Genomic DNA, 14,831 nt, shown 5'->3' with positions numbered 1-14,831 from the left:
CCCTGGGAATAGGAGCTCTGGCTAAAAAGGTATGTGCATATTTAATTTGGACATTACCTAACGAAATTTCGCTCTAAAGATATTCTACCTGATTACACTTTCTCCCCCGGGCCTCCCACCCCACCAGGGATTTGATAGGGCCTCCGATCCCACAGGGAGCAAGCTCATAGCCTTAACTAAGTCTTTTATTTTTATTTTATTTTATTTATTTTTTTTTTTAAAGATTTAATTTATTTATTTGACAGAGAGAGACACAGCGAGAGAGGGAACACAAGCAGGGGGAGTGGGAGAGGGAGAAGCAGGCTTCCCGCTGAGCAGGGAGCCCGATGCGGGGCTCGATCCCAGGACCCTGGGATCATGACCTGAGCTGAAGGCAGACACTTAACGACTGAGCCACCCAGGCACCCCGTTAACTAAGTCTTTTAAACCTTTGGTAGTCTGATGGGTAAAAATCAGAATTTCCATTTTAATTGTATTTCTCTAGAAGCAAGGTTGTACACCTTTTCATCTTTTTGAACGCCATTTGTTATTTGTTTTCTCTGAACCGTCTGGAACCTCTGCTCTTACGCCATGCTCTTTATTAAAGACCAGACTGATGAAGTAAAATTAATCATGTCATTGTAGCCTTTTTAATAGCAGAGAAAGGGAAGGATGGGAGGAGTTGATATTTACCAGACATTTTTTGGAAGCAGATTTCCAGAAGCTCAGGTAACAATCAGCACGATCCGATGCCCTGGAGACCCGAAGAAAGAATATGGACAGCATCAAAATAGCCAGGGTAAAGGACTTGATTTCTAACACCCATCTTTCCTTTCCTGTTTGGGAGTTTGTTGGAGAACTTTCCACTCCAGCTTCTTAAACACCCATTCAGACATTGGGAATTTCCCTGGTGCACTGACCAGGGAAACAAGGATTTACTTGTAGTCACAATTAAAGTCCTAATTTATCAGGTATAAAATCCCACTGTATCCCATTACTTGCCCTCAGTTTTATTGGAGGAAAGGCTACAGAATTTAAAATACCCAAACTGCTGTGGTCTGGGCGGTCCGCTAAACAGGGTTAGAATAATTAGAGGAACATCCCCGTAGGCTTGTGTTGTAAGAAAGCCACAGAACCTACCTAATCATCCCCTCCTGAATTGTGAATGGCTTAAACATCCACTTTCTGCAGCGGAAACCTCAAAAGCAAGAGGTGTTGCCATGCTTACGGCTCCGTCAGCTTTATTCCACGGCTGAATAATGGATGCTGTATCTATATTCAAGGCAATTAAACGGGCCCTTAAAATTACGCCCAGTGTATAGCCTCAGAAGCTAACTAAGGATGTTTGCGAGAGAAGCTTCTGGAAAACCTACAAGAATTGTGGAACAGAGAAAGGATCATTTGAGGAGATTTTAAAACACAAAAACCAAAATAGATGAATCCTCATCTGTATCACCTCAGGAACACATACCCAGTGTTCAGCTCCATCTCCTGCTCACACTGGTGTCTTGTGCAATTAGAGTGTCTAAAACCTGCCCTTAACAGGGCATGCATTTTCTTCGTCTAGCTTGAACTTCATTCTGGAATGAATAATAGTTTAATTCCATTCATTCTGGTGAGTTGGATGGTGTCTGCAGAGTGGAAAAATAACACTCAGCTCATGCCCAAGTCAGCCATGGCTCTTTTCTGGTGCAAAGACTGGGTCCTTGGACATTATTCTTCACAGCTAGTAGCTACACGTTCGTGGTGATCATTTTTTTGTCTTGCTGCTCCTTGAGGCCTCCCATATGATACTGTTTGGGGATGCATTTAAAGCAGTGGTGAGGGGCGAGTTAACAGTTAATACCGTTATCCACCTGAAAGACAAAAATCTTCATTTAAAGCAAAAAGTGGGCATCGGAATGCAGAAATGAGAGGCCAAAAAAAATCCCTAGGAAACCAAGAAGGGAAAGCACTGTCAGATTTATTACAAGTGAATGCTGTAAAAGAAAACAACTATATTTGTGTCAGTATTTTTTTTAAGGCAGGAAAGAGATTGAATAAATGCTTCAGCATGAGCCTCTGTGCAAAAATGAACCCATGAAATATTTATTCTTTGGGCTCAGATCCTGAAATTGATCCGGAATTGCTAAAATCCTAGATTTCACCACAAAGTTTCTAAAGCCCTTCCTCACAGCTTCTCCATGCCTCCAACAATCACAGAGACATTATAAACTTAGTAAGAATCGCATTAAGTTAAAATGGATTTTCTAGCAGAAAATTTGTCAAGGCCTGCTTACCCACTTACAGCCATTCACTGAAACCATTTGATACCAGGTTCGCCAAAGGAAAATTCCAGACTTAAAGACGGGGGCACGTATCCTACTCTATCTCACGCAGGACAGAGATGCAACCACCAGGAAACGTGAAAAGGCTCTCATCGCTCCATAAGATGTGGAATATTTTAGTTTTACAGAGGCCATTTAATGTTAGGAACCACTGAGGAGCTCCTGACCAAAGTGAAGCTTTTATGAATAGACACTTGATAAATTACCTAAGGAGAATTAAAATTTAATGCACTACAACATTTACTCAACAAATATTTACTGTCGCTGTGCCAAGTACCATAATAGGCACTGGGGATTGATGTTGAAGAAGACGCTGCCTTTGGCTGTAGGCGGTTAACAAACTAATCAAAACGACAGCTACCAATCTTACGGACTCAGACATTACCTGTGCTCACACTAGAATTAGTTCCAGGTTGATTGCTTGGAAGATGGCTTGAAAGAAATACAAATTGAGAAAATTCCCATCTGCCAGTTAGTCTATATAAAGGAATCTAAACCATGCCAAAAAATATAATTTTGACCTTTTCAGACAAGAGGAAAATGAGGTCAGTTCATCTTTTCTCTCTAGTCACTTAAAAAATAATAATAATAAAACCACTAAGTTACTGTAAGAAATCATCCCTAGTTAACAAACTTTAACATTCATAATGTGTCACATTTCTAAGATGTTGGTAACAATTTTCTTCTCAAACCCATTATGAAAAAGGTGCAGTTTTTCAAATATACTCTCTACTTACGGCCAAATAGTATGCTTGCTTGCACTGAATTTAATAAGAACTTGTAGCAATATGTTAGTCTAATGACCCACTCTGTTCAGTCTCTACTAAATTAAAATTGAAGTAAGTGACAGGTATCCTGGAAACCATGATGAGTAAATGCACCTTCTCCCATCTCTCAGTTGGACATCGCACAAATCAAATTATTTCATTGAGCTGTAGTTCCTGGCATATAAATATGTAATAAATGTTTGTCCAAAAATGCAGTGTCTGGGGCCCTGATAAGTGAAATGCGTTACCTGAGGTCACATAGTTAAGTGGTAGCAAAACAAAGCTAAGTGCCCACCAGTCCAGTGTTCCTTTAATGTCATTGTAATGCTCCTTTCATCCACCTGGCAAGGCAGTCGATCAGCGCTTTAGAGAGCACTGGGCTCTTGAGTCAGGTTGCCTGGGTTCAAATCCCAGCTCTGCCATTTACTACCTTTGTGACTCTGGGAAAGTTAAGTAGTCTCTCTGTTACCATTTCCTCACCTGCAAAATATGGATAATAATAATTGTCCCTTCTTCAAATGGTTGTTAGAGGATTAAATAAGTTAATAGATGGCACAGTGCTGGGCAAGCAGAAACGTTAGCTTTTGAGTTTTTTCCTCTGTGCGTATTTAGAGAGCATGATTAATGCACCAGTGTTCAGCCAGGAAGCATGATTCTGGCTGACACCATCTGCTGTAAAAACACAGTAATTGAGGAGATTCTGCTAAGAGTCCCAGTTTGGAGAGCCACAGTTCAGGCTAATGGACAGGATATGGACTAGTGGAAACTTCTTCTTGTCCTTGGCACACATAGAAATGACATATTTGTATAGCACACTGGGGTAAGCAGATAAGACTGTTTGAGCTGCAACCCATCCAAAGTCCATTCGTTGGGAAGCTCTGCTGAGATGTTTGTCGATATCTCCCTGATGCTTTAGCTCCGGTTAGGAATGTGGAATTGTCCCCACTTAGGCCAAAAGTGATACAGGAGCCAGTTTGCCCCAACCAGACTCCTCTAGAAGGTGTTTAGAGAGCTTGTATGCTGTGTGGGCTGCCTAGAAGCTGTTCCTGCCTCGGGGACCCCTGCTGTGGAGTTAAGACAGGTGCCATGAACAGATAAAAGAGTAACTCTGAGTCCAGGCCATGCCTTGCTAGAGGACTTTGGATAGAGGCTACTCGCTCTGTTTTCCTAGGAGAGACTTTGAGCTGGCACAATACCTATGGGGGATTTCTTGGCCATCCAGACACTGGCATTTCATTAAAAGCAGAACATCTGTTGATTTCTTGGCCTTCCTGCCTGATTACGTAGTTATTTGGAAGGCAGAAGAAACACCGCCCATATTACTGTCATTAATTCTGGTCAGCAAGGAAGACTAGGTTGGAAATGTGTGAGTGGCAAGATCCTTGGGAAAAAATGACTACTTATGTCTTGAAATTGTTAATACAAAATGAGTGGAGCTCAGGGTTTAATCCTTCATGTCAAAGAGAAGATGGGTCTAAAAGGGAATAGTTTTCATGTGGGCTATGAATATATCATAGATCATCTGAAAGAGAAAGGCTTTTAGGGATCCACAATTTAAAACAGTATTTTAAATAGAAGGAAGTCCATGGAACATATAAAAAACGAAGGGGTATAGACCTTTTTTTTTAAAAGGACTTTTAAATTTTCGTAGATGTGTGGTTTAGTTGGAGCAAAAAGATGAGTAATTTAATGACAGCCGTTCTTTTTAAGATTTTGTTTTTAAGTAATCTGTGATAGCCATTCCTGAGGATGGTATATGAGATTAACAGGACAGAAGAAACACTGCTCAACGTCTGTTTTGCTTTTCTCCTTTTCAATTAGGAAACCAGGCACAATACTAATTGCTGAGGGTGAAAAGAACAAAGAGAAAGAAACTGAAGTCTGATGAGAGAATAGTCGGGAAATACTTTGTTCTTTTGCAATTAGTTCAAGCTCAAGCCTTCGGGCTTAGAAAAATGGCCATGGGGAATAATGAGAGAATTTGTATATGTCATTGCTGAGTCAGCATCACAATGCTTTGAAAAACTACGGAGTCTCAGGGAATTGCCAGAATAGACAGGGAAATGTCATACAGTTTCTTGAAAAACGAATTTTAAAAACTGGACTGATAAGCTTGATGGAGATATCGAAAACGAATCTTTTTTAAGCACTTAGTTAAGGAAGTAGTGTTCACTTAGGAATAGCATGGATTAGCTCAGAATAAGTGGTGCTAATGTTTCAGGATTCTTAGTAGGCTGAGAGTAAAAGGACTGTCTCTAACCTGGTTAAGGAGAATGTGTCAGAAACCAAAGTTTAATGTTGAAACACTAGATAAATTTGCACACTTCAGAAATAAGAATGACTGTTAATATTCAACTTCATTCTGGAGGCCTTACCAATGCAATAAGCCAAGAAAACAAAATAAGCAATAAATACCAGAAAAGAAGAAACAAAATTTATATGATTGTCTAAAATACAAATGAATTACAGTTAATGAGAGGTTAGCAAAGTGGCCAGAGACAGAAATATCCTGTCAATAATTCTGTGTATCTAGTAGTAAAAAATTAATTAGAGGAAATGTGATAATAAGTGAAATCTTATTTTTCAATTGTGACAAAACTGAAATACACCTAGGAATTAAGTTAATAATATATGTTGTTTACCTTTGTGGAAAAGTCAAAAATTCTAACAGAAGGACATTTAAAAAGATCTGAATAAATGGTGAAAAGTATCCTATTCCTTATGAATACGTTCTCTCAAATCCGTAATATTTAATGCTCCAAATCAGAATTCCAATGGGATTTTTTTGGTCGTAACTTGAGTTGTAAAATAATCTGAAAGAGTAAGTGCATAACAACAGTCAAGAAAAAAACAAAAGAAGAACAATGATGTGGGAAAGGGAACAGGATCTGTCCTGTCAGGTATTTAAAATATATATATTAAAACAAAAGTAATTAAGACAATCTAGTGCTGGTTGAGTAATAGATAAATAGATCAATAAAAATAGGAAAAATCCAGAAACAGACATAAATACATTATCCAGTATTTTCACCATAAGCATCTCTGACACAAGCATTTTCACTGCAAATATTTTCTCTATGTAACGACTTGGCTGTAAGGTAATTTTGCCCTAAAAGATAAAATCGTGGATAAATAAAAGAGGGACATTCATTTAAAAAGACATGTGGAACATGAAAAATTGAATAACAAAAAAAAATTGAATAACAAAATTTAGAAGACTTTATTGCAAAATACAAAATATTTGAATACATCAAAAATGTATAGCATAGAGTCATGGCAACACTGCGCAAATAACTGATTTTATTTTGTAGGTTGTACTTATGTGCTTGTCTTCAAAGTCTTCTGTTCAGAGTATTATATATATATATATATATTTTTTTTTTTGGCTTACTGATCCGTCTTGTCATTCGGCATTGCACTTTTACTTCTGTCCCTAAGATTTCTCCCTTCATTAACAGAGGTGTCATTTTCCAAGTGCTAGGATATATATTTACAGCTGAGCGTTGTATTGTTTCCTAAAAGCCTTCTACACTGTTGTTTGTTCTTGGCATGTTGTCACGTGACTGTTGCTAGATGTTCCAAAGTTCTATGGGAAAAGTGGAAGAAATGCTGAGGCTGTAATGCATTTGTAACTGAGCTTTATTAATAACATTGCAACGGATGTGTTATTTTCTAGCATGGTATAGTGTGCGATCTGGCTTTACACTGTCTTCTTTCACACATCCAGTAAGTTTTATCACCGTATTTTCTATCAAGTTGATATATGTAGTTATCATCCACTAATTTAAGACCCCCACATCTACCCATCTCTGCGTAGACCATTATGAGGGCTAGCTAAGATTTATCTGATGGAAAAATGGGAACTTTGCCAATGGAGAAATGAAACCAAACTGTCAGCCAGTTGTTTTATATTTTACAGCAGAATTCTCTCACAGCCAATTAGATATGCAGTGAAAATGGGATGGAAATTCTTGCAGCAGAGATGTGTATGGCAAAGATGTTTACCGGAAAACTACCTAGCACCCATGGTGGATATTGTGTATCAGTCACAGGCAATCAGGAAAACTGAAACCCAACAAGACATTTCTTACAGAGGGAATTGGTTACACAAGGGATGAAGAACTAGGAAGCTAAATTAGAACAGTGAGGCAACCCAGAGATTGGCACCACTAGAACTAGAGCTGGAGGGACAGAGGGACAAAGGGAGGTGGCAGGGTTCCAATGCCCAGGTGCTGGGGCCACAGGGCACTCACAGCTCCTGCTGGAAACATCACCTGGGGCAGAAAGAGATGGGGAAGAAACACCTTGACTTCTCTCCTTTCCCACCTTCCAGGCTCTGCTGGTGCCTCCCACTGGCCAAGCCTACACGAAAGCCAAAGGGCCGGGAGCCTGAGAAATGTATTTCCTTGGAAACACAGCAGGTCAGGGCAGAGCAGAGCAGGGATCTGAGAGCTCTCAGAAAAATGACTGGCACATGCAGAAGATGGCCTTTCAGATTAGTGGGACAAGGCTGAATTACTCCCTTGGTGATGTTGGGACAACTGGCTCTTCATTTCAGAAAAAAAAAGTGAGAACTTCCCCTTACAATATGCACATAAGCTCTTCTTCCCTGTTGGCTCTTCCCCAGGCTACATGAGCTGCCCCTCCTCCCGTAAGCCTTATCAAAGCACCTGCCACACTGCCTTGGACTTGTTACTCAGCAGTGAGTTCCTTGAGGGCAAGGACAACCTCTCCCTTGTCTTCTCAGTCTCGTGCCTACCACCGTGGCAGGCACAAGAGTTGACACTTAAATATTTATTGAGTGCATTGATACCTAATTTTCTTTTCAATCTGACCAGTATTGGTTGAACACCTGCTCGGTGTTCAGCACCGCGGAGGGTATGAAAACACGTGACCTAAACCGTCTCTGTGCCTCCAGAGCTCACTGTGACGTTGGGAAGGCAAGATGTGTACACAAGGATGTCTCAGGCAGTGAGGTTCTGAGGAGGTCTTAGGATTTTCCCGATGAGTGCGTTTGCTGCCTGAAATAGAAGCCAAGACAGATGGGAAGACATAGCAGATGGGCAGCAAGCAGAGAGGCAGTAGTCCTGGATGGTGTCCCAGGCTCAGCCAGTTACCCACGGTATGACCCGGTCACCTCATTCCCCCAGTGAGCCCCACTTCCCCATCTGCAAAATGGAGAGGTTGGACTAGGGCAGTGGTGCTCAGCCCTGGCTGCCCACTGGACTTAGAGATCGATGGTGACATCACTGGTCTGGGGTAGGGGCTAGACATGGATATTTTTCAAAATCAATTTTATAAAGGTATAAGTTAGTATCATACAGTTCACCAATTTAAATTGTACAGTTTGATGGTTTTTAGCATTTTCACAAAGGTTTACAGCCATCACTACAATCTAATTTTAGAACCTTTCTGCTGCCCCTAAAGAGACCCTGTGTCCTTAGTAGTCACTTGCTGTTTCCCCCCATCCTCCCCAGGCCTAGGTAACCACTAATCTACTTTCTGTCTCTATGGTCTTGACTATTCTGAACATTTCATATAGATGGAATCATGCAACATGTGGCCTTTTGTGTCTGCCTTCTTTCACTCAGCATGACGCTTTCCAAGGTTCCTTTAAGTCCTAGCATGGATTAATATTTCATCCCAGTTCATGACTGAATAATATTTCACTGTTTGGCTATACCACATTTTATTTATCCATTCATCAATTGATGGACATTTGGGTGGTTTCTACCTTTGGCCATTATGATTAATGCTGCTGTGATTATTCATGGACAGGTTTTTGTGTGGGCATGTTTTCATTTCTCTTGGGTATATCCCTAGGAGTGGAATTGCTGGGTCCTATGGTAACTCTGTGTTTAAATTTTTTGAGAAACTGCCAGGTGTTTTCCCAAAGCAGCTGTACCATTTTGCATTCCCACCAGCAGTATGTGGGAGTTCCCCTGGTGATTTTAATATTCGTCTGGGGTGTAAAACCACCAAATGGAGGGTCTCCATTTCTATAATTGTGTGATTTCTTATCCAGGATTGTATCCCCAGAGCTGCCCTCAGAAGCCCGTGTCACTCAGAACTTGGCTGAGCTGTAGAGTGTATGGCACTGCTGGCTTCTGAGAGCACCGTCATCATTCCTGGCCTTATTTTTGAGAGAAAGCCCCATGAATTCTGTGTTCCAGCTCAAGACCCTCCCCAGTTCCTGCCCTGCCCTGGTCATAGTTCTGGCAGTGGATTCTGGAGGATTATTTGGAATAATTATACCATTATTATGCTAATTATAATATTTAATAAGTAATAGTATAGTAATATTATTAATATTGTACTAATTACTATACCATAATAATGAATATGTTATTGATATTATTATAATATTATAACATTTTAAATAATTATCCCGTCATTCAGTATGCAACACATTTTGATTGAGCATGCTGGGGTCCCACGGTCACAGAGGGGAGTGGCTCTGGTGGGATTAGGCAGGGCTGTAAGAGTCCCCCACCCTCCCCGTGTCTGCAGAGCTATGCCCACCCCTAATATAGTCAGAAAAGTCCTGTATGACATAGCCCCCGCCAATAGAGCACTAACTTCTCTAGGGTTGGAAGTAGAATGAGAGTGGGGGCTTCCCCTGAAAAAAGGGAAGAGAAGAAATTAGATCTGATGCAATTTCTCACTCACGTTTACTAACAGGGCACGTTGCTCCCCTTCGCCAAGCCCCAGTGTAACACAAGGCATCAGCAGCTTCCATGCAGGGTAATAGCAAAAGTTAAATACTACAGTGCCTCGCATAGTGCTGGGCACACAGTCAGCCAGCCCTCTTCTGCACCAGATTTCTTCTCAGCTGCCGGCCCATGGAAGCAGAGGCTAAAGCCTACATAGCCCTCCTCCGCCACCCTCTGAAAACCAGGACTTGTGACCTTCTTTCCAGAATGCCAGAAGCTCATGAACCTCAGCCTCTCTTGACCATGAGCATAGAGCTGGTCTCATTTACTGAACTTTAAGCACTGGTCCCAAGGCTCTGGGGCTGCTGAGTGCTGCTGGACCCTCTGGGTGGGCTTGACTTTCTCTGAGGTCCCTGGGAAGAGGACAGATGCACAACTCTAGTGGATGCCCTTTACATCATAGTCTATCGATATGAACGGCCCTTCCTGGGGTTCTGCAGGGAAGAATCCATGAGGCTATGAAGCCAGGAGCAGTGGTTTCCTTAACAGACCCGCAACCCTACAAAACTCCATGAATTAGGGTCTCTGGGAGGGTGGTCCCTCCCATGAAGGAGCTGAGGGAGCTCCCAGGTCCTCCCACTACTGCTTAGAAACCTTTGCTGTTCTAGAGGCCCTTACCCTGACATGATTCAGGCCGCTTCTTTGACCCTCATCTATTTCTCTTCCCATTTGTCTTGCTCAGTTTTCCCCATAAGTAGCTGTGAAAGGAAAATCACACATGCATATTTTATTTGACATGTTATTAAATGCAATTTATCACTCCCTGCATATATATTTATTTCCCTGTTTAGCTTTTCACTCTGGGTTTCCCTGAAATAAAAAATCACACACTTACTTGGAAAGACGAGTACATGATACCAATGCTCTAGTCCAAGTCCATGGCAGACATCACTAATCAATCACAGCACTCTTTCCTCCTGAGTTGGGCACAACCTCAGAATCCTTCTCAATCTTGCTTTCCAAGCAAAGGGTGAGAATCACTTGAAGCTGGCATAGGAGATGGTGACTATTTGCCATTCCTCAGAAGGTCTTACTCAAAGCTTTCCAACTCCACCTCCAGCCCTAAATGTACACCAGATCTCTGCTATAGGACATCTTTCCTCTTGGGTGTTCATTCTCACATTCAGGGTAATTCAAGATGAGCCCTAAATTGGGGCTCCAGGCCTTCTAGGCTAAAGGGAATTTTCTCTCTTCTGAGACCCCAGTCTCTGTGCCTCCTTAGGACAGATACTGTTTTCAACATATATGAGAGACAGGAAAAAAATGTCAGGCTTTGTTGTCAAATCCCAGACCCACAGCTTCATCAATCCTTCCTCCTTCCTTCCCTCCTGCCCTCTTTTCCTTCCTTTCTTCAAAAATATATGGAGTACCTACTATGTACCAAGCAAAGGTCTCTACATAGATAAAATTGGATGTTTTATGTAAAATAGCTAGTACACTACTTGGGAGAGAGCAAGTGCCAGATAATAGTTGGAAGAAAGGATTTTTCAGACCTGGAAATGCACCCAGAATCACCGGGCCCAGCTCTTGTTGCAGAGGAGGAAACTGAAGCCCAAAGCAACTGTCCAAGGTTCCTACACAAGGTTGGGGCAGAACTAAGACAGGAACCCAGGCTTTTCAACTTCAACTCAGCTCACTTTTTGTTGCCCCCATTACTGGCTGCATGGGGGAGCTCATGTTGGAGGGGTGAAGCTGGGCTGTGACCCTCAGAAGCCAAAGTCACACCTTATTCCATATCCTCACACACACACACGTACACAATGCAAGACTGTCCTGAGCGAAGCGAAGTCTCCAGGAGGCGACCAGGGTGGACAGGAAGAGCACTCTGGCTGCTGATTTGTGGGCAGTGGGCAGAAGGACAGCGTGGAGGCAGGAAGAACAGTTAGGAGTCTCAACGGGAGATGACATGGACTTCCAAAAGGGCAGTTTTCATAAAAACAGAGGGAACAATTGGAATTAAAGGTATCATAGCAGTACCCTTAGCAGGTGTCTCCTGTGCACTGGGGTGATTGAGAGCAAGAGAAAGTGACTCCAAGACTTCTCTCTGTGTCACGATTTTGTCATGGGATGGCTAGCAATTATTTGCTAGTATTGCTTTTTATTTCCTCCTCCCATTTAAGGGATGTCTTTTCTTGAACAGAAGTTATTTAACTTCAGAATAAGAATTCCGTAGGGTTTTAGGTCTCTGATACATACAAATTTCCCCTTTCTGCCTTTTCCTTGAGCGCCGTGTTGCCATTGGGTCCTGTTTTGCAATGACCCCGCGGATCTGTTTGTTGAACCGATTTCTCTTGGTTTTTAATGGTCAGAGAACATCTTTTAAAGTACACACAGGAATATCAAGACACTTGACTTTTCTCAATCCTGACTTTGACACCCTCCGCAGCTACCCGCTCCCTTCCCCAGGGCTCAGCAGCTCGGACCGGCTGCCTTTCGGCATCGAGGAGAACGGGGGCCCTGCCCGCGCCTCAGCCAGGCACCACCACCACCACCACCAGCACCAGCAGCACCAGCACCAGCAGCACCCAAACTATGGCCTCTCGCTGACTCTGGAGAACAAGGAGGGGCCTTCCCGGTCTCCAAACTCCAGCAGTAAATCCCTGACAAGTGAGTAGGGGTGGAGAGGGCAGGGTGGGAGGGAGGGATGCTGCAGGGCGTGGCCGGCTTCCCCAGATCCTCAAGACAGACCTTTTCCATGCAGCACGTAAAAGTAAAGTCAGCGCTGGGTTACCAGGTCCGGGCTAGAGCAGACAAGAACCTTGTGCATTTCAGCTGGAGCTTTCCCAGGAAACTCCGATTTAATTCCAACGTGGCAATTCTCTCTCCACCTCATTCCTTAGCAGTTCCTACTTCCACTGGCTCAAGTAATAGAAAGAGGAGGGGAGCCAGGAGGCTAGAATCTCTACTTTTCTGAATTACAGGAAAACCTATTCTGTCCCATTTCTGATCCCTCTTCTGAGAGCAAGGTGATGTCAGGGAGGACCAGTGTACTCTGTTTCAGATCCCAGCAAGAGAAGGTGTGGAAATGGAGAGTAGGCACTTATTTGGCAGAGAGGGAGCAGGAGAGCGGCAGAGGGAGAGGGAGAAACAGGCCCCCTGTCGAGCAGGGAGCCCGACGCGGGGCCCGATGGCGGGGCTCGGTCCCAGGACCCTGGGATCATGACCCGAGCCCAAGGCAGTCACTTAACCAACTGAGCCACCCAGGCGCCCCTGGAGAGTAGGCACCTAGAAACATGTTTTAGCAATAGGATAGAGTGATTTTATATCCGTTAAAACCAATAAAAAAAGGGCTTGGATCTTGTATGTCTATTATTTCGTTTTTCTAGAAACTCCCTTTTATTATGCTTTACCAAAGAATTGATCTGTGACACACCAGAGGGGGAAGAACTGGTTCTTTTTCACATACGATGTGCAAAAACACTGAGCTAGAGGCAGGAGTCAAGACACTTGGATTCTGGTCTTCAGAATTTCTCTTGAGCCCTGGTTCCCTCTTGGACCTTCAGTTTTCTCATCTATGAAATGGGGTAGAGGGTGTCTAGTTGATGGCCAAGGAATTTCATGCGTCTGTGCAGTGATGAAAGGGTGAGCTGATGAGCCTTTAGCTATAGACCACAGGGAACAATTCTGGGTTGGCTGAGTCAGAAATGGAAATTCATCATTCATGTGGTGTTGATGAATCAGAACTCTATCCCCTTGACTATCCACACTGCCCTGCTAGGCTGTCTCATCTTTTTGTATCCGGATAACTGTAACAGCCCCCTAAGGGGTACCTCCTCCAATGCAGTCTCCATCTTGTAGATGCCAAAGTGAGACCTCTCACCAGATACCTCTGACCAAATGCCTTAAGACCTTTCAATGGTGTTTTACTGTCCTGAGATAAAGCCCACACTTCTGAGACCTTCCCAGCCTGGCCCCTGCCAAGGTCTCCAGCCTTCCCCGACTCCTCACTACACTCTAGACACACGAAACTGCTCTCCTCTCACCAATTACTGAGCTGTGTTCCTAGTGCTATCCTTTGCACCTGCTATTCCCTCTGCCTGGAATGCTTTTCTCCACCCTAGTGAACTCCCACACATTTCTTCAGGAACCAACTCAAATATTGTCGTTGGTGAAACTCTCCAACACGCCTTTCTGATTCCTGGCTTTGGAGTGCCTTCCCTTTTGCCTCTATAGCAATTAAGTAACCTTTAATATCTGCACAAGTCTCTGTGTTTAATATCTGCACATGTCTCTGTCTCCACCACTAGACTAGAATTGTGCCTCATCTATCTTTTTATTCCAGCTGCCCAAATCTCAATTGCAAATGATAACTTGGTTCAAGCTTTAGTATGTAATGAATATTTAATAATTAATGAATATTTCACTGTATTAATGGGTAAATACTAGCCAGTGGAAGGAGTGATGGCAAACTAATCCAAAATAGTACAGAAATAAAAATCAATGAATTTAGTTTTGGAAACATAAAATGGTTTTCAAGGGCACCTTCATATGCCTGTTAGCCTGAACACACATCTTTCTAATTTGCATAGTGTTTTCCATTAATAATGCATTTGTATGTAAATGACCTCCCCTAATCCTTACAGCAACCCTGCAGGGTAAGTAGTTTTATTTTCATTTTATTTTTATTTTATTTATTTATTTATTTATTTTAAGATTTTATTTATCTGACAGACAGCGAGAGAGGGAACACAAGCAGGGGGAGTGGGAGAGGGAGAAGCAGGCTTCCCGTGGAGCAGGGAGCCCGATGCGGGGCTCGATCCCAGGACCCTGGGATCATGGCCTGAGCCGAAGGCAGACGCTTAACGACTGAGCCACCCAGGTGCCCCTATTTTCATTTTAAAATGGCTCAGAGGCTCAGAGATAGAGTGACTTGCCCAAGGCCACCCAGCTCATAAATGGGGAAGTTAGACTTTGAAGCCTTGATCTTAGGTGTTCTCACAGCCCACCAGCTGGTGCATATTCTAGGGATTTCGGGGGGAGGGCGGGTGGGGAGAAGGCAGACAGAAGGGTGCTGGGGATCAGGCTCTGGTAAGCATCTTTTATCA

At 42.9% G+C, this 14,831-nt stretch overlaps 1 protein-coding gene across 4 annotated transcripts in view; it reads left to right on the top strand.

The window, feature by feature from the left end:
- The window catches only part of EPB41L4B (erythrocyte membrane protein band 4.1 like 4B), a 127,936-nt gene that overhangs the window by 78,834 nt on the left and 34,271 nt on the right, over positions 1 to 14,831 (top strand). For all 4 annotated transcript variants that reach the window (XM_078061579.1, XM_078061580.1, XM_078061577.1 and 1 more), the window contains exon 16: positions 12,173 to 12,393. In XM_078061579.1, the coding sequence (XP_077917705.1) occupies positions 12,173 to 12,393 (221 nt within the window). The remainder of the gene's footprint in view (positions 1 to 12,172; positions 12,394 to 14,831) is intronic.

The sequence above is a fragment of the Halichoerus grypus genome, chromosome 14 (assembly GCF_964656455.1).
Source record: "Halichoerus grypus chromosome 14, mHalGry1.hap1.1, whole genome shotgun sequence".
Lineage (NCBI taxonomy): Eukaryota > Metazoa > Chordata > Mammalia > Carnivora > Phocidae > Halichoerus > Halichoerus grypus.
Note: the sequence above shows the minus strand (reverse complement) of the source record. Positions and strands in the feature narration are given on the sequence as shown.